General features: G+C 35.7%; 1 protein-coding gene across 1 annotated transcript in view; it reads right to left on the bottom strand.

The window, feature by feature from the left end:
• Positions 1–704: 704 nt before the first annotated feature.
• KATNBL1 (katanin regulatory subunit B1 like 1) overlaps positions 705–25,441 on the bottom strand; it is a 55,777-nt gene continuing 31,040 nt past the window's right edge. The window contains exons 2-10 of the mRNA XM_069595967.1: positions 18,831–18,961; positions 17,875–17,915; positions 16,208–16,487; positions 9,396–9,514; positions 8,670–8,720; positions 8,489–8,578; positions 8,070–8,159; positions 6,000–6,093; positions 705–4,537 (exon numbers count right to left, since the gene is read on the bottom strand). Of these exons, the coding sequence (XP_069452068.1) occupies positions 4,505–4,537; positions 6,000–6,093; positions 8,070–8,159; positions 8,489–8,578; positions 8,670–8,720; positions 9,396–9,514; positions 16,208–16,487; positions 17,875–17,915; positions 18,831–18,947 (915 nt within the window). The 5' untranslated portion in view covers positions 18,948–18,961 and the 3' untranslated portion in view covers positions 705–4,504. The remainder of the gene's footprint in view (positions 4,538–5,999; positions 6,094–8,069; positions 8,160–8,488; positions 8,579–8,669; positions 8,721–9,395; positions 9,515–16,207; positions 16,488–17,874; positions 17,916–18,830; positions 18,962–25,441) is intronic.

Here is a 25,441-nt window from a genome sequence, read left to right as displayed (position 1 = left end):
TGATAAGTACAATACAATAATTCTCGAAGCAAGAAACTCTAGAAATTTGGTGTATTTCATGACTCCCACAACAACTTTCTTACCCTAGAAAATACCTGGATCAACTCTTCTTAGCTTTTGTGCAAACCCATAGTGTCACAATGGTCTTGACCAGGTCTAGGATATTGAAAAAAAGAAATCCTGGTTTAAATCTGAATGAAAATACAGAATACTGTAAAGCACAGAACTTGAATGGTAGTTCAAGCATGTTTGGGGGCTGACTGCTTATCTAGACTCAGTATTTCCCAACAGAAAACTTCATAGTTCAGAGAATAGTAACTCTTCATATTAAAGAATATATAATAAGCATTGCTATAAAAAATACTGGCAGCTGTGGGGCTGCCCTTTCACAGAACTACTGATACTTAGTAACAATGTCTTTTCCTGTTTTATAGAGTCTATAAAAGAAAATACTGTGCTATACACTGTTTCATCTGTAATTGTACTTAATTTTTAGTAAACTTTGATTTTAGCATTTACTGTCAAGTCAATTATTTGACTCAGAGAAAATTATGATGACTACCATAATTTTAAATATTATATTAAGTAGAGTTTTGGAAAATGCACTCAAGTATACTGGATATATGATATGCAGTATTTATTCTTATTGTTATCCTCGGTGCTATTACTGAATCAATCAAGCCATATTATACATTAGAACCATAGAGTGTTTAAAATGAACTTTTTATTCTATATGCCTGTTACAGAATAAAAAAGGAGAGGGAATAGTGTGTCACAAAGTTCTATGACAATTTCCATAGCTAGAATTATTAAGAATTAAGGGCAAAAGAATAACACAGAAGTCAATACCTACCAAAATGTCCAGCAATACTATTTTCATCTGAAATAATTTAGAAAATAAAAGTCTGTGTTGAAAGATAAGTAGTGCATCCAAATAGATCACTCCAGTTGAGTCAACTGTGACTCTATTTTTTTTTTTCTTTAAACCAAAAAAGACAACTGACATTACCATTTTGTTCTTAAATAGGAAGAAAAAATAACTGGGAATGACTACCAAAATGTTAACTTAAATTTTGTTTTATCAAACTCCTTAAGTAACTAAATAAACATTTCAATATAATTTCTATTATCAGCATTTAACAGCTAATAATCACTACTCAAATTAGATTCCATTGATATTAATTATATCAACAATTTGTCAAATATATTAACGGTCTGCTAAGTCACTTCAGTCATGTCCGACTCTGTGTGACCCCATAGATGGCAGCCCACCAGGCTCCCCTGTCCCTGGGATTCTCCAAGCAAGAACACTGGAGTGGGCTGCCATTTCCTTCTCCAATGTATGCAAGTGAAAAGTGAAAGCGAAGTCGCTCAGTCGTGTCTGACTCTTGGCGACCCCATGGACTGCAGCCTACCAGGCTCCTCTGTCCATGGGATTTTCCAGGCAAGAGTACTGGAGTGGGGTGCCACTGCCTTCTCCAGAAATGGTCTAAGTTTGAGAAAATTATTTCAAAGTCTAAATATATAGCTTTGAAGCCACACAACCATTTTTAAGGTTAGGACAAGACACACACTAAGTATGTTTAGGGGCATTCGGATTTAAATCCTCAGTGGCCCTTAAAATTCAGTGCTGATATTAATAATTCAAAGTGGGTACAGATATTTATATACAAATTCTTGCACCTCAAGATTCATGTAAATAACGTATGTCAATTACCTTTGAAATTACTGCCAAAAGATGTTTTTAAAACCATTGGATAATGCTTGCTTCCTAACTTTTAACTTTTCTCTGAACACTCCTTATAAAACCATTTACTTTATCTCTAGGAGAAGCAAATTACTTGATTATAACACTCTACCATCTCAAAAAAACTGAGTAAGGTAGAAGAGATAGAAAGCATAGAGACCTTGGGTAGTCCTTCAGTTACACTGCTTAGCAGCACAGCAACAAGCAAGTGATGACAGACAGCAATTGTTCTAATCTAGGTCAATACAACAGCCAAAATACTTTGTAAACACTTTCTTTGGCTCTTTCTGGAGACCAACACTGTTCTGATTCAACAGCATGAGAAGGACTTGATAGCAGTGTAAGGGTTCAACAATATGTACTTATCTTTTATCCAAGAGTCTTAAAATCATCTAATGCTAACCATAAGTCAGTTAACTGAGAGAGTTAGGTACTAAGGCAAACTGCAAAGGCCAAGAACAGAAATTGGGAGTGTGGGCCACTGAATAATATTTATAAGCTAAAGACTGCTGCCTTACATAGCTCTGAATATGTAAAAGTGAAGTATTATCTACTATCTTTTAAGAAACTCAAACTCAGCAAAACAGGGAAATACTTTTTCTTACTATGTTTCATTTGTATTTGTACCAACACATTAACAAGATAATACCTTTTCTTACTGTTTCATTTGTTATTTGTACCTAATTTTTACTAAAAGTTTGATTAATTCAAGTTTGGTTTTCAGAAGACACTGTTTAGCCATTGATCTTAACCAGAGAAAACTATAGTGACATAGAATTTTAGACATTACATTATTTTAAATATTAGATTAAAAGTCTATAGTTTTCCATGTGCCAATTATTTGATTATCTTTCCATTGAAGGGTTTGTGTTATGCTGTACACACCATCTTCCTTGTGACCACTAGTTGAATTTGTGAGATGGATGCTTAAGGTGCAATCTGTAGCCATGAATAGTTCTGTGTATGTGTGTGAAATTAACTAACACTTAGAAGGACTGAAGTCCGTCTTTAGCCTCATTAGCACCATGTACCAACTGTATTAACTGGCTGAAACTATTAGATAAGAGAGTGAAAACTAAAGGAACAGGAACAAAGAAAGGTTATATTTCATCATCTTAAGGTTTCACAGAGATGATGCAGGTTTACAATTCAAATTCCCACCCCCTGAAAAACGACTTCTTAAATAACTCAACTCTCAAAACTCAGAAATGCAGTAACCTGAAATTATTCTAATCTAAAACCTTTAGAGAATAATCAGTTACTACAACTGATGTTCACTGTGAGGAATACATAGCTATATAAAATATAGCTACACAAAAAAGAACTCAGTGAAAAAACATTTTTTAAAGCAAGAAGATGCGTGTTTCAGATTCACATTAGTAGTGGCTAATTGGGTAAATGCTAAAGATTTACATTCAAGTGCTTAAAAGGATTACTGCACAGAAATTCAATTACTGAAAGTCTTTGTTCAGATGCCTCTCAGGCTTATTAAAGATGAGACGATATGCGAACCACCAACAGTGGTATTTAAACCCCAATTACTTTCAAGGTAATGTATGCAGTTGTTAAGACATTCCAGAAGTGGGTTCTCTGATACTAAAAATGGTATTAAAATAAAAGAGAGACCTCATACAGTCTGCTGGCATTTCATACCAACCTTTGGAGGAGGTAGTAAAGTGTTGGAATTTAAAATACAAGGTCAGCACTAAGTGTAAACATTTCTAAAGCATTGTATGTAATTCTTTAAACATATGTAGTGAAAAAAAGTAGAATTCATATAAAATCAGAACTTAAAAAAGCAAAAAATAGAAATATTTAGTCAATTTACTCAAATAAAGAAAACTTTAAATGACACAGAACTGAAAATATCAGAAATCTATATACAATAAAAAGTGAATATAAATTAGTCAATTCCATAGACATTTCCAGTTAAGCATTCATACAAATACAGATTCGCCTTTTTCTTATATATAGGAGTAACACATACATACCTACATGACATGATTCTGGCAAAAAAAAAAAAAAAAAATCAGAGATACTAAAAATATTCTCAAGTTTTAAGAACGGTGTAGAATAAGTTTTAACAACATTCTACATGAATGGAAACCCCTGATTTAATTCCATGATTTTATCATGCCAGAAGCATGGTTGCTTTTAATTTTCTTAAACAGATATTGTTATCATACACATTGGCTTATTAATAATTAAGGCATTTTGCATACACAGTATCTCAGTGTGAACAAAAAACTTTTAGTACTGATTATTTGCTATAATGGTTTAAACTTTCAAAGTCTTTTCAACATAAGAAAATAGTAGCTGCACACATATAAGTGTTTTCTTATAAAACACAATCTTAAAAAAAAGTAATGATGATTGGTCTCTGTGATTCCTAGTAATAAGTCCTGTCTTATTTTTCACATAGTATAAATTATATTCTTATGCAGGATTGCATTAAGACCCAGTAGTTCTTAAACAATGTTACCAAATAACCATATAAATCCCAAACGCAGCAGAGGTGAACAATCTCCGTAGTGCACTTTCACCTCATTGAAGCTGAAGCTGCTCCTTTTGGATCTTCTTCCACTTCAATGTGAAGCAGATCGGTAGCATTTCATTAGTGGTTTCATCATACGTTTCTTTAGAGGAAAAAATGGTTTTGATTTCTTCCATAGTTCACAGTTCTCAGATGAGATATTTTTGGGGAAATCATATAGTCCAAGGATGTTTTGAATAGCCAAATGCTATAGATGAAGTCTTTCAATGCAACTGTAATAAATAAGCATCTACATCCTTAGAGAATAAAACAGAAACATTTCATTAGCCAGTACTGTAAATACACATACACACACCCATTTTCTTCTCCCTTTTTGTCACTTGTTTTGCCTTAGTGACCCTTTGAGTGCAAAAGATCTGCCCTACTCAACATTTTATCTGTATTTTGGTAGCACACAGCATGTGCTCAGAAAGTCTTTGCAAACTGCTTAGGGAATGTTCTAGTTTCTGTTATCAAACAACTCTGCCTTTATAGCTAAGCAAGATCATTACATCATTCACAGCAGTTCCTTCAGTTATAAATGCCAGGCCAGCTTGATGACAGCCATTCTGATTTCTACCCTCAAAAAATTACAGTGAGGGTTTAATATTGTTAAGGAGGTTTTATCATAGCTTAAGGAACTTCACAGAACTTTTAATCACTCAATATTGTTTGTAATAACAAATATAGTACCTTGCAAATTTCTAAAGAAATAATCTTTCAGTTCTACTACTAAGAATACAAGGTACTTTCAGAATAACGTGATTATGTATTCACGTATCATGTATTCTATTTTCTATCAATTTTTACTTCATTTTCCCTCCTGTTAACAAAAGAACAACAAATAAAATAATAATTTAAAAACTTTAGGAAATTGATTCTGTTCATAAAATTTTCATCATTAAGAATTCTACAGAGTAAAACTATACACACTGGTATAACATATTTGCTTGATACAAGATTATCCTTCCTTTCATGAAAATATTTCAAGAAAAATTTTATGTCAGTACAAGACATAAATCCTTTTTTTTTTAAAGAATATGATATTTTTTTAAACCAGAGGAAGTTTTTATATTTCTGGCTTAATGCCCATTTATATGATAGCAGTATGCCCAATATAAGGGTGGACATATATTTTAACAATGATTTACTTTGCAATTATATTTTAACTATCAATGTTTTCTGGAGTTTAAATATTAAATTCCAAAATACTTTTTCCTTTAAGATCAAGTAAATCAATAAAGAATGATGTCAAATTCATACTGTGATTTGAACAACTTAACTTTCCCCTAAAAGTATAGCATTAGCAAAAACCAAGTTAAAAATACTCCCAAACTATTTGACTACATTCCTCACCCCTTGCTTCCTGAATATCACTGCCATTTCAGATGCCTTCCTAGCCTGGTTTCTTAACTTTTTTCCAAATATTTTTCTGTAATTGGAGCAAGGTCATTAAATACCTACTAGCACATATTTATGGCTGTATATGAAACACATTCAATGACTAATTCTTGTGTTCCTTGCCAAAGTCATATTCATATGACATATTCATATTCATAGGACATTCATATCCAGAGTACCTTAAGTGTTTATAAATATGAAACTGACTTTAGATCTTATTAGAGTAGTATTTAACTAGACATTCAAATGAGTTCATTTATGACTGCATAATACTATTACATTATTTCAAATTTTTAGTTAAGCTTAAATGTAGATTACCTTGGCTATATTACCAGTATATCCTGGAACCAAAGTAAGATGGTTTTCCTGTTCCCACAATCCACTTAATTGCTGTTTTAAAATCTGAATATTTCTAGGAGAAAAAAAGAAGAAAAATACAAATATAATAAGTTATAGACTTTGGTAGCTAATATACTTAATGAAAACTGCTTTAAAATTTTCAAGTCTTCTTCAGGATAAAATTATACCATTTGAAGTCAAGCAACTCTTTAAACTAGTACATGTCAATCACGGAAATTAAAGGTTACTCAGGTGTTAAAGCAAGTAAGAAAACAATGAGGCATTTGGGACATTTGGACATCCAGTTCTTGGGTATGAAGTGGGGAAATCCTGAGAGCCTAGAAAGCAAATTATGGACTGAGAGGAAACTTTTGGGATATATATATATATATATATATATATATATATATATATATATAGTAGTTTCATGATAATCTGGCTCCCTTGGGAGAACACCCACACACTTTCACATCAAGGCAATACTCAAACTATGATTATAATTCAGTTTTTAGAACTGTAACCATCCATACTGGATTCTTATGTTAATGTCCTTTGGCTATCTGGTCCAGAGAGCCATAGGACAGGATGACTCCACTCCTGGGTCTCAATTTTACTCCACCAAAGGTCATCTCTTTTTCTCTCTCTCACTCCTTTATAATGGATATAAAGGTTCTGTCTCTCTCAGTCCTTTATAATGGATGTAAGTCTGTGCTTTTGCCTCCCAAAATATATATAATGGATGTAAGTCTGTGCTTTTGCCTTCCAAAAGGGTATGGCTCTGCCAGAACAATAGACACAGGGGGTTACTGGGCTCTGGAATTCAACTTTCAAATGTAACATTCCAAATATGAATAGTATCCCAATTTATTATTTCTCTGAAAATGAAGAGAATAAGTATTATATACTGACAATCTGCTTCACTGACTATGCTAAAGCCTTTGACTATATGAATTACAACAAACTGGGGACAATTCTTTAAGAGATGAGAATACTAGACCACCTTACCTCCCTTATTAGAAAGCTGTATGCAGGTCAAGAAGCAGCATTTTGAACCGGACATGGAAAAACAGACTGGTTCAAAACTGGAAAAGGAGTATGTCAAGGCTGTATACTGTCACCCTGCTTATTTAACGTCTATGCACAGCACATCATGCACAATGCCAGGCTGCATGAATCACAGGCTTCTGGAATCAAGATTGCCAGAAGAAACAACCTTAGATACACAGATGATACCATTTTAATGGCAGGAAGCAAAAAGGAACTAAAAATCCTCTTGATGAAAGTAAAAGAGGAGAGTGAAAAAGCTGGCTTAAAATTCAACATTCAAAAAACTAAGATCATGGCATCTGGTCCCAATACTTCACGGCAAATAGATGGAGAAAAAGTGGAAACAGTGGTAGAGTTTATTTTCTTGGGCTCCAGAATCATTGAGGATTGTGACTGCAGCCCAAGAAATTAAAAGATACTTGCTCCTTGGAAGACAAGCAATGACAAACCTAGACAGTATATTAAAAAACAGAGACATCACTTTGCTAACAAAGGTCTATATGGTCAAAGCTATGGTTTTTCCAATAGTTGTTGTATATGGGTGTCAGAGGTGTACCATAGAGAAGGCTGAGCACCAAAGAACTGATGCTTTCGAACTGTGGTGCTGGAAAAGACTCTTGAGAGTCCCTTGGACAGCAAGGAGATCAAACCAGTCAATACCAAAGGAATATTCACTGGAAGGACTGATGCTGAAGCTGAAGCTCCAATACTCTGGCCACTTGATGTGAAGGACCAACTCACTGGAAAAGACCCTGATGCTGGGAAAGACTAAAGGCAGGAGAAGTGGGTGACAGAGGATGAGATGGTTGGATGGCATCACTGACATGCGTTTGAGCAAACTCTGAGATATAGTGAAGACCAGGGAAACCTGGAGTGCTGCAGTCCATGGGGTTGCAAAGAGTTGGATACAACTTAGCAAATGAACAACGGATAATCATAAAATAAAATTTCCTGAAAAAAAAGTCTTTAGTAACATGAGTTTATCTTTAAAGGTATACTCACCCATCGTTCACAACTTCTGTTTTGGATGATAGTTCTGACCACCACCTTTTTATGACTGCTTGAAGCCAGTTTAAACCAACTATTATATATCTGAAATGACATTTTGTTACAAAATTCAACTGTTTTCATCCAAGAAGCCCTCAGAAAAGATGATACTCTACCGACCTCAAAAAATGCATACACTGATTAAAAAACACACAGATATACCTTCAAAAATTAATTTTTCACTACTTTCACCAAACTGTATTTTATGCAACATGTTTATAGAGAGTTTTCTAATTGTTCTTCAGTCAGTCTATATTCTTAAAACAGAAACCATGTATGTCTCAGGGAGCGCAATCTACCATTATGTACTTGTAAGGCACAAAATCAGGGATGTTGAAAGGGAAAAATGAATTGAGATTCAGATTGGCACTTACTCTTCAAATCTGCTTTTAAGTAGTGACTTTACTAGAGGCAACAAATCTACACAGCAGCCAAGTGAGATATACTGTTTTTCCTCCTGTAAACTAAAATAGATAAATACTAAGTTATAAAAATATGAACAGGTTGTATGCTGTTCTTTAAACTTCCTTTTTTTCTGAAAAATAGTCTTCTTACCTATTGGTGAGCACGGGAAGGCAATCTACCACAACTCCAAGGTCCTCTATCCTGTGGGAACAAAACTGCTTAGAGAGCTGATTTCCTTATTTCCTCTCATATTATAACCATCACACTGCTTTTGAGAAATTTACTCACTCAACAAATGATCTGAGTGTCTATGGTGAGTCAAGTGTTAGGGATACAGCAGTGAACAGAGAGACAGGGCTTGTATTTCAATGCATGTGTGAATATGGGAGGAGGGGTGGAGAGGGCAGCAACAGACAAGGAACAAATGAAGCACATGAAGCAGCCGATGGTGAGAAGTGCTATGCAGAAAAATAAAACGGAAAAGAGGGACAGAGTGTGAAAAAATATACATATTCAGTAAGGTGGTCAAGGAAGGCCTCACCAAGGTAGCCTTTGCAGAGACAAATACAGTGAGAAGGTAATGGTTACAATTTTTACTGAAAGGAAATTTTTGAAAAGGTTGGTTTTGCATAATGGTATCTCTTAGTTTTATAGATAAGAATCTTAGTCAGAGAAAGTAAAATGTTTGTTCAATATGATAAAACAAATGGTTTTCTGTATTTTGGTCACTTACACTGTAGATAAATATAATTTAAAACATATTGTCACTATGAAGCTAAACATAGGAAGTTTAAAATTTTAACCAGTATAACATAAAAAGAGGTAATACATTGGAAATTACTTTTACTGAACAAAACCATTAAGGGTCACACTTACCTTACTAAATATGCTACAAGTTCACTAATACTTCTCTTTCTCCAGAAAGTTAAAGCTACATTCAGTCTCAAATTCCTGCTGAACAAAACCTGTGCCATTGTTTCATGGTCCTGAGAAACCTGAAAGGCAGTAACCTAATTTGTTAAAAAGCACACCAAGGTATAACATAGAATCATCTTTCTCAATGAAATTATTCTGGTAAACATTTTTAAAATTAAGCAAAGGTGATTCCTTTTACTGGCCCACAAAAAGAAATATTGCAGTGAACATAGTAAAATGATTTGAAACAATTTAGGACCTGTTAATTTTTTATCAATACTTTTTCTCATTTGTTACTATTTCCTTTTAAATTTCAATAATTCATAGAATAAATATTTTTACTCACCTACAGACCTAGGATTTAATTTATAATGTGAATTAAAGGAAAAGGTAACCATACAGGCTAGTCATTATCAACTAAATAGGATGAATAGGGGATCACAAAAATTCAGTTTTATGACAAGATTTAAATTCATTCATTTTTTTCTATATAATTAAGGTAACACATCCCTGGATCATCAAAAAAGCAAGAGAGTTCCAGAAAAACATCTATTTCTGCTTTATTGACTATGCCAAAGCCTTTGACTGTGTGGATCACAAGAAACTGTGGAAAATTCTGAAAGAGATGGGAATACCAGACCACCTAACCTGCCTCTTGAGAAATCTGTATGCAGGTCAGGAAGCAACAGTTCGAACTGGACATGGAACAACAGACTGGTTCCAAATAGGAAAAGGAGTACATCAAGGCTGTATATTGTCACCCTGCTTATTTAACTTATATGCAGAGTACATCATGAGAAACACTGGACTGTAAGAAGCACAAGCTGGAATCAAGATTGCTGGGAGAAATATCAATCACCTCAAATATGCAGATGACACTACCCTTATGGCAGAAGTGAAGAGGAACTAAAAAGCCTCTTGATGAGAGTGAAAGAGGAGAGTGAAAAAGTTGGCTTAAAGCTCAACATTCAGAAAACAAAGATCATGGCATCTGGTCCCATCACTTCATGTGAAATAGATGGGGAAACAGTGGAAATAGTATCACACTTTATTTTTGGGGGCTCCAAAATCACTGCAGATGGTGACTGCAGCCATGAAATTAAAAGATGCTTATTCCTTGGAAGGAAAGTTATGACCAACCTAGATAGCATATTCAAAAGCAGAGACATTACTTTGCCACCAGAGTCCATCTAGTTAAGGCTATGGTTTTTCCAGTGGTCATGTATGGATGTGAGAGTTGGACTGTGAAGAAAGCTGAGTGCTGAAGAATTGATGCTTTTGAACTGTGGTGTTGGAGAAGACTCTTGAGAGTCCCTTGGACTGCAAGGAGATCAAACCGGTCCATCCTAAAGGAGATCAGTCCTGGGTGTTCATTGGAAGGACTGATGCTGAGGCTGAAACTCCAATACTTTGGCCACCTCATGCGAAGAGTTGACTCATTGGAAAAGACTCTGATGCTGGGAGGGATTGGGGGCAGGAGGAGAAGGGGATGACCGAGGATGAGATGGCTGGATGGCATCACCGACTTGATGCACATGAGTTTGGGTGAACTCCGGGAGTTGGTGATGGACAGGGAGGCCTGGTGTGCTGTGATTCATGGGATCACAAAGAGTCGGACACGACTGAGCGACTGAACTGAACTGAACATATTCCTGCTGCAAAAAGTTCAAGTAGCACAAAACTTTATAAAATAAGTATTTTCTACTTATCCACAAAAATATTTATTTAACTCCTGGGAAGTAATCACTGTTAACATACTGGTAAGTATCTTTCAAACCACTTTCTAGACAAAGACAAATTAGGCAGGTAAAAAATTAAAATATTCTAATATCTATATTTTTGAAAACTTTGTTTTTTCACTTAAATAATATGAAAGATTTTTCAAAATCAAAACATAGATCACTAGAGAAGGAAATGGCAACCCACTTCACTATTCTTGCCTGGAAAATTGCATGGACAGAAGAGCCTAGTGGGCTACAGTCCACTGGGTTGCAAATGAATCAGACATGACTTAGTTACTAAACAACATCATCAAAATATATTACAAAACCATAGCAATTGAAACAGTGTGACACTGACAAGAAGGTAGACAAATATTAACATTTTAAAGATACTTCAGATACAGATAAATGTACATACAATTAACCATTTATGACACACATCACATAAATATAATTAAAAAAAATTTTAATAGATCAGATAAATTGAATATCCATTTGGAAAACAATGAATGTTGACACTACTTCCTAACATAAAAAAACTTAAACTCCAGATGTAGTATGTATCAAAATGCGAAATTAAAACACTTTTTGAAGGAAAAAAACAACAACACATAAATCAGTCTCATTTTTAAGAAACAATTACATATTGGCCAGTCTTTATGAACCACAATTTTTGACTGATTCTGCTATCTCCCTACTAAAACTGCATCAATGAACACCTTATGTATGTAAATATGTATACTTGTACAAAAGGTTCCATAGGATTAATTTTAGAGCTGGAATAGCTAGATCCAATTTTTTTTTCAATAACAGATTAAGACACAATTCATATAACATAAAGTCACCCATTTGAAATGCACAACTCAGTAATTTTTAGCACATTCAGAGTTGTGCAAGCACCACCATAATGAATTTTAGAACCTTCTCATCACTTCCAAAAGAAACCCTGGACTCCATCCTCCCCTCTCTCCAGCTATTCACAGCTATTAGTCTATTTTGTGTCTCTATGAAAGTGAAAGTCGCTCAGTTGTGTCTAACCCCTTGCAACCCCATGGACTATACAGTCCATGGAATTCTCTAGGCCAGAATACTGGAATGGGTAGCCTTTCCCTTTTCCAGGGGATCTTCCTAACCCAGGGATCGAACCCAGGTCTCCCACATTCCAGGTGGATGCTTTACCAGCTGAGCCAGCAGGGAAGCTCAAGAATAGTGGAGTGGGTACCCTATCCCTTCTCCAGTAAATCTTCCCAACCTAGGAATCAACCTGGGGTCTCCTGCATTGCAGGCAGATTCTTTACCAACTAAGCTGTACCTAATTGGGATGATTCACATAAACTGAATCATATAATATATGACCTTCTTTAATGTGTGGCTTCTTTCATACAGATGTTTTCAAGATTTATATAGAGTGTAGCATATATTAGGATTTTACTCCTTTTTAATGATCAGATAATATTCTACTATATGGCCTATGAGATTTTATTTATCCATAGTCAGGATAGTTTCCACTTGGGGCTATTAAAAAGTGTTATGAGTACCTGATAAGTATCTGTGTGGACTTTTCAATTCTTTTGGGTATATACCTAGGAGTGCACCTGTTGGATGAAAAGGTTGTGTATATTTGAACTTTGACAAAATAATATAGCATCACTTTTAAATTTAGGTTTTCAGAGAAGGCACTAGCCAATCAGGAAAAAAAGTCTGAAACAACAAAAGAACTAATACACCTATTAGTTAAGCACAGGGTTAATGAAGGTTTGTGGAGAGTAGTCAAAATGGGAGCTAAGTAAAAGGGGGGCCTTTAAATATGCCACACTAAAAAAAATGTGGCACTAATACAGATGTACAACTGAAGCTTTTTTTTTTTTTAAAGGCATTTTCACACACACACACAAAAAGGTATTTTCACTAAGAATGTTTACTGCCTCAGTTCAACTGAGGATCCAATGCAGGTCCCAATCTAGGCCATATTTTTGGATCATATAGTTCCACATGTTCTTCTTCTTCAGGGTATGTGGTTTCTTTGGTTTTCTAATCTGTGTTGGCTTCACCACTTCTGTAACTACATGAAAGAAGGGGCAGTGTCTGTTTTCACCCACCAATCTGTTTCTCAGAGCCTCAGAATACACTGCATAGCAGGGAGCCATCAGATAAATATTTGTGAATGAGTTAATATGACAGTGATTCTCAATTTTAACACTAAGGTTTAGGTACCACCTGTTTCTCCAGGGCGCATGAAAATTCACTACTAAGTCAAATTCTCCTTGCTTGCTCTTTTCTCACAGATACTATAGACACTTCACCTCTCCTAGCATTACTAACTTTCTATTACACCAGGATCTTATTTTTACAAGAACATTTTCACTGACAAATGGAATAACATAACATTTTTTGTTATCATTTTATTATGGTTTTAGTAACACTTTTTTACTGTTCTTTCACATTGTTTACTTGTAATTATCATCCTACACATGATGCTCATTTTTATTTATCTACATACTTATGATGATTTAATATAAAGGTTTTTTGCTTGTATGCCACAAAAAATGTTTTTCAAACTGTCATGTCAGAGACAAACAATACTAAGTTTACCAAATCACAGTTTAAGAAATTAAGGTACATTCATGCACTATAATGATATGTATCCATTAACTGGGCTTCCGTGGTGGCCCAGTCAGCAATATCTTTGTATGGTGACAGATGATAACCAGACTTACTGTGGTGATCATTTCAACATATACAGCAATATCAAACCATGACATTATATTTTAGGAACATAGCATTGTATGTCTATTATATATAAAACAAATGCATAAACTCATAAATTCCCATTTCTGAAAGAGATGGGAATACCAGACCACCTGACCTGTCTCTTGAGAAATCTGTATGCAGGTCAGGAAGCAACAGTTCGAACTGGACATGGAACAACAAACAGACTGGTTGCAAACAGGAAAAGGAGTACATCAAGGCTATATATTGTCACCCTGCTTATTTAACTTATATGCCAGAGTACATCATGAGAAACGCTGGGCTGGATGAAGCACAAGCTGGAATCAAGATTGCTGGGAGAAATATCAATCACCTCAGATACGCAGATGACACCACCCTTATGGCAAAAAGTGAAGAATTAAAGAGCCTCTTGATGAAAGTGAAAGTGGAGAGTGAAAAAGTTGGCCTAAAGCTCAACATTCAGAAAATGAAGATCTTGGCATCTGGTCCCATCACTTCATGGGAAATAGATGGGGAAACAGTGTCAGACTTTGTTTTTGGGCTCCAAAATCACTGCAGATGGTGACTTCAGCCATGAAATTAAAAGACGCTTACTCCTTGGAAGGAAAGTTATGACAAACCTAGACAACATATTCAAAAGCAGAGACATTACTTTACCAACAAAGGTCCATCTAGTCAAGGCTATGGTTTTTCCAGTAGTCATGTACGAATGTGAGAGTTGGACTATAAAGAAAGCTGAGTGCCGAAGAATTGATGCTTTCAAACTGTGGTGTTGGAGAAGACTCTTGAGAGTCCCTTGGACTGCAAGGAGATCCAACCAGTCCATCCTAAAGGAGATCAGTCCCGGGTGTTCACTGGAAGGACTGATGTTGAAGCTGAAACTCCAGTACTTTGGCCACCTGATGCGAAGAGCTGACTCATTTGAAAAGACCCTGATGCTGGGACGGATTGAAGGCAGGAGAAGGGAACAAGAGAGGATGAGATGGTTGGATGGCATCACCAACTCAATGGACATGAGTTTGGGTAAACTCTGGGAGTTGGTGATGGACAGGGAGACCTGGGGTCTCCCTGAGGTCCTTTTCTCTCCTTTGGGGTCCATGGGGTCGCAAAGAGTCAGACACGACTGAGCAACTGAACTGAACTCATAAAGAAATAAACTCACAGAAAAAGATCAGATTTCTCAGAGGCATGCATGAGTGGTTGAGGGGGAACTGCATGAAGACAGTCAAAGGTACAAACTTCTAGCTCCAAGTACTAGCAATGTAATGTATGATTTGGCAACTACAATGAGCACTGCTGTGTGTTATATATAAAAGCTTTTAAGGGAGCAAATCTTGAGATCTCATCACAAGGAAAAAAATTCTTTTTCCATTTCTAAAATTTCGTATCTATACATGATGAATGTTTGCTAAACTTAATGTGGTGATCACTTCATGACATATTTAACTCACATAATTAAGTGTATACCCAATGCTGTATGTCAATTATATCCCAGTAAAACTGGATCAGAAAACTGTACAAATGTTATCTAATTACATGGAAAAATATTAAAAATGAAACATAAAAACCAAGTTATCGCACCATATGTATAATATGAAAAGATACATCAAAAATTTAACACTGCTATCTATAGATGTTGAGTTTATGGATAATTGTTTCCTTTAGGTTTATTTTCTACAACATATACAATAAATGTAATAATTATTTTAAACTTATGTATTTATAAATTTTTCATCAAATCATTCTTTCAAATGACCATTTAAAAAAAATTTGTTTTCCTGAGTTATAATTTATATACCATAAAACTCACATATTGAAAGTAATTCAAAGATTTTAAATAAATTTATGCATAGAGTTGTGCAACCATCACCACAGTCCAGTTTTAGAACATTTCTATTACCCAAAACAATTTCCATAAGCCTGTTCAAACAACTAACTTTGCCTGAGCCAGAAGAGCTAAACAAAGTTTCCAATGGCAATTTTGACAGCCCAGCAAAATGTGCCTGGATAACTGGCTCTGTGGCCTACTTTTTATGTAAGATTTCTGATCTCTCCCCTTTCTTTAAATCTCTACTGGCTAACTTACCATTCTGGAAATTTATAGCAGCTTGTCAATCATTTCATTTCATCTCAGATATCCCTAACTTAGAAAAACGGAATAAACAACAGTTTCAGATTTGGTTAATCTAGAAAACTGTTGCAGGGAGTTAAAATCTCTCAAATAGTCTGAATCCAATAAACAGTGAATTATTTTACTAGTAGACCATAGGAAGGAAAAAGTCAATAATGAAAAAAAAAGTTAAGTTTATATAAATGACTTACTTCAGAAAAAAAGCCACTGTATTTTGATGATGGGCTTTCTGTCTGTGAAGAACCAGAATCACTGGAGTTAATCAAATATGTTCGACTCTCATGCCGTAATTTTTCAGGGAGGTGGCCTGCACAAGCCAGTTCATTTTCTTTATTTGCCATGACACAGCCCCCACTTTTAGGGGACTGCTTTTTTCTGTAACAAGGATTTTGAATAGGATGATGAACTTTCTTTCTTCTATAGATCACCTTACGTAGTTTATCTGGGCTTTTCACAGCTTGTCCAACTGTTCTGTAAAAAGAATTGATTTTCTTAAATGATAAAGAATCATATGAAAAGCTTTAAAAGTTTTTAAGAGACAGACTTAGTAGGCCACATTCTGTGATCACTATCTGCTAAAATTAGAAGCAGATTAAAAAAAATCTTAAGTCTTAAATTGATGAGAAAAATAAAAGGGAAATTACAAACTATCTGGAAAGCAATGAAAAGGATGATACTTTGTACCAAAAGAAAAGGAAGCATCATAATAACTAGATGCTTTTAAAATATAATGTTACAAGGCATTCACAAAGTATGAAAATTAAAACAATTTCTATTTACCTAATCTTTTTCTAACATGGTGACACAATAATTATGTAAGTTTGAATCATGCAAGTCTGAACATATACCTTAATATAAAAGAGAACACTTATTTTGATTAAGCTGAAATATATTTAATTTGTTTGAATAAGATAAAACAATAGAGAGCACATCTCATGGTTTAATAGAGTGGCTCTCAAACGTTTTGGCCTCAGGATGCTTTGCACTCAAATTACTGAGGTCTCAAAAAAAATTTTTGTGAGCAGTATCTACTGATATTTGATGAATCAGAAATTAAAACATAAAATTTGTTAATTAAAAAATGATAAACTCATTACATATTATATAGAATATTTTTAAAAATCCCTAATTTTCTAAAACAAAAAATATAGTGAGAAGAATGGCACTGTTCTGCATTTATGCAAAATCTCTAATATCTGGTTTAACAGATAACAGCTGGATCCTCATATCTGTTTCTGCATTCAATATCTTATATCATGCAGCCTCTGGAAAACTCTACTGTACACTTGGAACAGAGTGAAAATGAAGGTTAATAATGTCTTAGTATTTTCCCCTGGAGGAGGAAATGGCAACCCACTCCAGTACTCTTGCCTGAAGAATCCCATGGACAGAGGAGCCTGGCAAGTGATACTCCATAGGGTCACAAGGAGTCATAGGGACATGACTGAAGTGACTTAACACATATGCACTGTTATGAAGATAGTTTTGATGTCATAAACTCCTTGAAAGGGTTTTAGGGACCTCCAGGGTCCCAGATTATACTTTGAAAAACAGTGGTTTTATGGAAAGTGCCTTTGGAGTTCAGCAGACGTGAAAGTAAATGCCATCTTTACCACCTTCTGGGTGTATAACCCTAAAGAAAGCCAAAATCTTTTTTTTTTTTTTTTAAACTCATCACCTGTTTAGCGTAATGGTACATACCTATCTTATACTGATATGTTTAGCACAGTGTTTGGCACAAAGGAGTTGCTTGACAATAAATTATCATACTAAAACACAGTATTTTTTTCCTCCTATTTTCACTCTTATCCAGCTTTCAATATTTGCTGTTTCCCACAAATTTCAAAGAAGTTCTTACCTAGTTATGTAAGCAGCCAACTGTTTTGGAGATTTCTTAACCTGAAAAACACAAGTAGAGAGTTGCAGCATATTTAACGAAGCTATGTAAACTTTGTGATTGATGTCAACAAGTCTGAAATTCAAGTTAAACTTTTCAGATAAAGCTATTTACTGTATTGATGCTGTACTTTCAATTATTAGTTACAACAACACTGTAGGTATTTTTGACAATGCAACATATCTATCTGACTAGTTTCCATGCTACTAGTCATATATTAGATAGGCAGGGTGTTAAATAAATGGGTTGAATTTTAATATGGTTTTAAGAAATTATATCAGTGCTAACGAGCCTTGCAATGGTGAACAAAAAGCACTTCTGTGATTCCTCTAAAATTAAACTGAAATATTTAAATTGTATCATATCAAAACAATATAGTGGCAAACAGTTTTTAGATTTTGGAATATAAACAGATTTCAATTTTTTATTAATTCTACCTAATTTTGGCAGATTAAGCAAAACTATCACCCTCCCATTTACTCAGAACTACCCATAGACTTAACTGTTTAAACTGTATCAAACTGAATGACTATGTTTCCCTGAAGTTCTTATGTTCAAACCCTAAACCACCCTCTTCCCAGAGTGACAGTATTAAGAGGGAGGGCTTTCAGGAGGTGATTAGCTCATGAAGGTAAAACCCCATGAACAGGATTTGTGTCCTTATAAAAGAGAGTAGAGAAGTCTCTCTCTCTCTCTCCTTCCACCATGTGAGGAGGTAGATGACAGCTATCTATGAATCAGGAAGTAGACACTTATTAGATACCAACTCTGCTATGGCCATGATCTTGGACTTCTCAGCCCCTAAAACCACGAGAAATAAGTTTCTGTTGTTTATGAGCCATCCAGTCTCTGGTATAATGTTGTGGCTATCTAAACAAACTGAGATACTGTCTTAATTCTAGAAACCACGGACTTACCTCCTTCATGTTCTTATTAGTGAAATTAGAGATCCTTTTTCTAGGAAGATCAATGGAATGATCCTCAGTATTATTACAAAAGTTGCGTTTTTTAACATTGTGGGTTTCAGATGCCATAATCTCTTAAATACCTAGACAAAAAATAAAAATAATAAACAGAAAATACAAAAAGCAAATGAGCCTAATTTTTTCCTTAGCACACATAAACATACAACTGCTCTACGCTGCATAAAAGAGGCTTACAAGTACAGCAGAGGACAAAAAGGCATACCTCAATTTATTGCACTTCACAGATTTTTTTTTTTTAAACAAATTCAAAGTCTGTGGGAACCTTGCATCAAGGAAGTCCACTGGCACCATTTGTCCAAGAGCACTCTGTTAACTTCGTGTCTATGTAACATTTTGGTAATTCGCACACTATTTCATACCTCTCCATTAGCGTATCTGTTACAAGGTTCTGTGATTACGGCTCTTTGATGCTACCACTATAATTGTTTTTGAGCAACAAGATGTGTCCACACAAGGTGATGAACTTAACTGATAAATGTGTGTGTTCTGACTGCTCCACTGACCAGCAAGTCCCATCTCTTTCCCTATTCCCTAAGGCACAACAATAATGAAATTGGTTAATGAACCATGACCTCTAAGTGTTCAAGTGAAAGGAAGAGTCACAAGTCTCTCCCCTTAAATCAAAAGCTAGAAATGATAAACCATAGTCCTTAAGGAAGGCATGTCAAAAGGTAAGAAGACTAAAAGCCAGGCCATGTACACCAGTCAAGTTGTGAACACAAAAGAAAAGTTCTTGAAGGAAATTAAAAGTGTCATTCCAGTGAACACATGAATGGTAAAGTGAAACAGCCTCATTGCTGATATGAAAAAGTTTTAGTGACCTGGATAGAAGTTCAAACTAGCCACAATATTCCTTTAGGCCAAAACCTATTCCAGAGCAGGGCCCTAACTCTTTTTAATTCTTTAAATGCTGAGAGGTAAAACATCCAAAAGAAAAGTTTGAAGCTAGCAGAGGTTAATTCATGAGGTTTAAGGGAAAAAGCCATCTCTCTGACACAGAAGTGCAAGGCGAAGCAGTAAGTACTGATGTAGAACTATAGCAAGTTAGCCAGAAGGATCTAGCTAATTAATGAAGGTGGCTATACTAAATGACAGATTTTTTTTATGGAGATGAAACAGTTTTCTGTTGGAAGAAGATGCCATCTAGGACTTTCATAGCTAGGAGAGAAGTCAAAGCTTATCTTCAAAATTTCAAAGGACAGTTTGGCTGTCTTGTTAGTTAGGGGCTAACGTGCCTGATGACTTTAAGCTGAAGACAACGCTCATTTACCATCCCCCAAATCCTAGGGCCCTTAAGAACTATGCTAAATCAACTCTACCTGTGCTAAGTGAAACAAAAAAGCCTGGATGAAAGCACATCTGTTTACAACATGGTTTACTGAAATTTATAAGCCCACTGTTGAGACTGACTGCTCAGGAAAAAAAAAAAAAAGACCTCTTTCAAAATATTACTGCTTATCCACAATGCACCTGGTCACCCAAGAGCTCTGATGGAGCTGTACAAGGAGATTCATGTTGTCTTCATGCCTGCTAACACAACATCCATTCTGCAATTGTCCAGGGGTCATGAAGCAATTCTGACTTTCAAGTATAATTACTTAAAAAGTATATTTTGGAAGGCTCCACAGCAGAGTAAACTGAAAACCTTCAGGAACAGATTGACCATTCTAGACGCCATTACAAAATATTTTTGATTCATGGGAAGTCAATATATCAACAATAACAGGATTTTGGAAGAGTTGATTCCAACCCTAATGGACAACTTTGAGGGATTCAAGACTTCAGTAGAGGAAGTAACTACAGATGTGGTGGAAATAGCTAAAGGACTGAAATTAGAAGTGGAGCTGGAAGATGTGACTGGACTGTTACAATTTCACGATAAAACAGATGAGGGGCTGCTTTTTCTGGATGAGCAAAGAAAGGAGGTCCTTGAGATGGAATCAATTCTTCATGAAGATGCTGTGGAAACTGTTGAAACGACACAAAATAATTTAGAATACTGCACAAACTTAGTTGATAAAGCAGTGGCAGGATTTGAGAGGACTGACACCAATTTTGAAAGAAGTTCAGCTTTGGGTGAAGTACTATGAAATAGCACTGCAAGCCAGAGAAACTGTGAAGGGAAGAGTTAATCAGTGTGGCAAATTTCACTGCTGTCTTATTTAGGAAATTGTCACAGCCACTCCAACCTTCAGGATCCACCTCCCTGATCAGTTAGCAGCCATCAACGTTGAGACAAGAACTTCCACCAGCTAAGAGATTATGACTTGTCGAAGGCTCCAATGATGGTTAGCATTTTTTTAGCTTTAAAGTATTTTTATTTTATTTTTTTGACCAAATTGCACAACTTGCAAAATCTTATGTTCCCCGTCTGGGTATGGAACCCATGCCCCATACAGTGGAAGCACAAAGTCCTAATCACTGGACCACCAGGGAATTATCAGCAATAAAGAATTTTCAAGTTAAGGCATGTACATTTTTTTTTTGACATAATGTTATTGTACACTTAATGGACTACATGTAGTATAGTGTAAACATAACTTTCATATACATTAGAAAACCAAAAAATGTGTGTGACTTGCTATATTAAGGTGGTCTGAAACCAAATCTGCAGTTATCTCTGAGGTATGAATGTAGTTTTAAGTTAAACATTTTTTAAAGCCTTACAGAGGGAAGCATGAGGAAGGGCATTCCAGAAAATTAAAATTCTGTTCTCCTTCTTAAATTGCAAACAGTTACAATAATATGGCATGTACTTTTGACAACACAACATGTCAGTCTTCCCATTTTCCTAATCACAAGCCATGTATTAAATTTAAATTTTATGAAATCAGGTCTAATTTTATGAAATCAGGTCAGGTATCTTGACGTTCAAACACATTCAAGCCTAAATTTCTGGAATCAAATCACTGGGTAATATACAACCATAAGCAGTCAGGGGACCCAGAATTGGATTATATATATCTGAGTTGTTTTATATCAAAATTTTAAATTTTTCTTTCATTCATGTAACTAGCTCTCTAGAGTTTTCTTCCACTTTTGAACAAAATAACCCACACCTTGTTACTCCTCCAATTATATTCAAAGGGCGGGAAAAAGATGCTGTGACTTCATTTATGTAGGGGCTTTCCAGTTGGTGCTAGTGGTGAAGAATCCATCTGCCAATGCAGGAAATGCAAGAGATGCAGGTTTGATCCCTGGGTTGGGAAGATCCCCTGAAGTTCGAAATGGCAAACCCACTCCAGAATTCATGGATGGAAAATTCCATGGATGGAGGAGCCTGGTGGGCTAGGACATGGGGCTGCAAAGAGTTGGACACGACTGAGTTGTTTTTATTTCCATTTATGTAACAGAATAAATTAGTAATTTTCCCATTTGCACTCAAGTTTCACACAGCAAATTTATTTCAGATCATGGCCTGAAATCCAAGTTTCTCCCTCATCCTTTCTTTATAGATTTACTGAGTATTCACTATATGCCAGGCCAGATGGAGATCTTGTTCTACAGAATCATTTAGGAAACTTTTTCAAAATACATCTTTCTGGGCCTAATTTCATGAAAACTACTGTTTATTTAATGGCCACACTGCATAGCTGGTGAGATCTTAGATCCCCAACCAGGAATAGAACTTGCGCCTTCAGCAGTGAAGTCATGGAGTCGTTAACCACTGGGCCACCACGGAGTTCCCCTGGACCCTAATTTCAGCCTGTAACTCAGCAGGTATCAGGAAAAAAAGGCCAAAGAAAGTATACATTTAGGAAGCCCCACAGGTATTTCCAATGCACAATTTTAGTTAAAAAAAAATTGACTTAGTTGAACTGAATTTTCCAAAAATATGTACAAACACATGAAATTCTGTGATCAATTTCAAGGTATTCTAAAATTTCCTGCTGCTAATTCATGGACAGCCCACCCACTTGTGCCCTCAAGTTCAGGAACCTCTAGTAGGAGACTTTTATTAAAGCAAATAAATGACTGCAGTATTACAATAAGCACATTGACAGAGGGGCACCCACGCAAGTCAGCAAAGCTCCACTGAGGAGAGTCTTCTAGGGCAAGTAGCACACTGAGAAAAAAGCACGTGCAGCACGGAAAGGCATGAGCAACGTGATTTGCTTGGCAGTCTCTTAAGTAGATGCATGTGACTAGAGCTTAGGCTGGGGGTGAGCTGCAGTGAGGTGGTAAGTGAGGCTGGAGAGACAGGCAGAACCAAGACGGCAAAGGGTCTTGGCCACAGGGTATTTTTCTTTTTTTGTGAGGGGACTTTTAAAGACGATGGACTGAACACATGCAATTACATTTACCTTTCTCGGAAACCCTACTACAATGACAGTAGGAAGATTTAAAGGCATAATCGCCAAAAGGACAAAGAACAGAAGATGAGGTGACGGCAACAACATTTTGGAAACGCAAAGCTTTAGGGATAAGAAACTTAGCAGATCTGAGAAAGCCAAACCCTAAAGCAGCAGTGAGGAAAGAGGAAAAGCAGAATCCTCCAAAGGTTTCGAAACTGGCAATACTGAGGGCCTTAAGAAGAGGGATAAAGGTGCACTTGGAAACAAATACAACGAATGAATATCCATTAAGACACAGGGTCCTAGATCTCCTTCCCCATTCCAGTAACAGTCTGGAGCATTACCATATGGAAAATCTAAAACAGTCTATGCGATAGGAAACATCAGGCACAAATGAGGGTGAGAGGAACATATTCTAAACAGGGGGATCAAGCGAAAGTTTATATATTAAATGTTAAGACCTCTAACTTTCTACTACTTGCCTCACAGAGGCTTGCAGCCAGGCTTAAATACTCCAGAGAAGAGTATAGGAGATGTTTCTTTGGGAACTCTAGTTAGTCCCAGAGGAAAACACACACAAACAACTCCTAAAAATACATCAGTGATGGTCAAAGTCCCCAGAGAACTGTTTTATATCTTGATTATGGTGGTAATTAGGATAAATCTCTGCTGCAAGCAAAATACCTCAATAAACCCAACTTTCAAAAAAATCCTCACGAGAGAAGAACAAACTGCATTCATGAAACACAAATGAGAAAAAAACAAACTGACAGACTCTTGGAAATCAAGATGTAGTAATTAAGCTGGCAGAAAAACTCGGAAGTTGGAAAAGAAGTTGAGGGTATCTCCTAGAACTTAGGCTAAAAAGATTTATATATATATATATATATATACATATATATATATATATATATATATACACACACACAAAAAAAAAACCCAGATTAGCTTATAGACAGCAACACCCAAATAAATATATATACACACACACACAAAAAAAACCCAGATTAGCTTATAGACAGCAACACCCAAATAAATAGAATTTCAGAAAGAATACAGAAAAAACCCAAAGAGGAAATCAAAGAAATAACTGAAAACTGTTGACGGTTGAAGAACATGGATTCTCACATTGCAAGCGCACACTAACGGTCGGCACTGCAGATGGAAACAGACCTGCAAGGCACATCACTGTCATTTCAGAGCGCCAGGAAAGCCAGAGAACAACGGACAAATTAGCACCCCCTACCAAACCCAAAGCAAGGCACACACAAATGGTAAAGACACAGAACAATACCTTCAAAATTCTTAGGAAGCTTAAATTTTTATATCCTGACTAAACATCACCTGAGTGCAAATGTGGAAAGAAAAAAAATATTCAGAAACTCAAAGTTCCAAAAATGAATTCTTCCTGTACCAATCTGAGAAGTTATAGGAAAAAATTAGAAATACAAGAAATGGAGAGCCAGCAGGGGGAAATGACGAGAACCATTCTCACGCTGGTTATGAAGAAAGATCCCATGATGAAGGCTGTGCACCAGAAGTGCAGAGCAACTGGATCAGGTCCGCGGACCGCAGGGAGGAGCCCTCACATACATGGAACTGACTTACTATACCTGGGGCTCAGTAGAGAAGAGATGGAGAGAACTGGGGCAGAGTCACAAGGCAGTGGCACATGTGTCAAGTGCTAAAAGAAAGAACTGTCAGCCAGAATTTCCTGTGTGGGAGAAATATCCTTCAGGGGTGAAGGAGAAACCAAGACAGTATCAGATAAAAGGAAATTAAAGAAGGAATCTTAGAACAGGGGGATAAAATGAAAATGATACATTAAATTATGTTTGATGGTTGAAACAAAAATTATAATACTATTTGATGTGGTTCAAAATACATGTAGTGGAATGTTTTAAGACAATTATGTTGTTGTAGGGAAAGACAAAGGGACATAAAGGGAGGTTAAGTTCCCGCATTTCACTCAAGCAGATTATGATAAAATACAGATGTGTAACATAATACCTAGAACTATTTGCTAGAAGCTACCGCTACTGCTATATCAAGAAAGACACTAAAAAATAATACAGATAAATCAAGATGTAATGTTTAAAATGTGTTCAAATAATTCATAGAAAGGCAAGAAAAGGAGAAACAGCAGATATTTGAAATGGGAAATATAATTAGTACTTTTTAATTCAAGATCTCAAAACTATTTATCAGTCTTCCTTAATCAGGCAGAATATTCTGGTCACCAACATA

Source organism: Ovis canadensis, chromosome 7 (assembly GCF_042477335.2).
Source record: "Ovis canadensis isolate MfBH-ARS-UI-01 breed Bighorn chromosome 7, ARS-UI_OviCan_v2, whole genome shotgun sequence".
NCBI classification, from domain to species: Eukaryota; Metazoa; Chordata; class Mammalia; order Artiodactyla; family Bovidae; genus Ovis; species Ovis canadensis.
The sequence above is the reverse complement of the archived record's forward strand: the minus strand, read 5'-3'. Positions and strand labels throughout refer to the sequence as shown.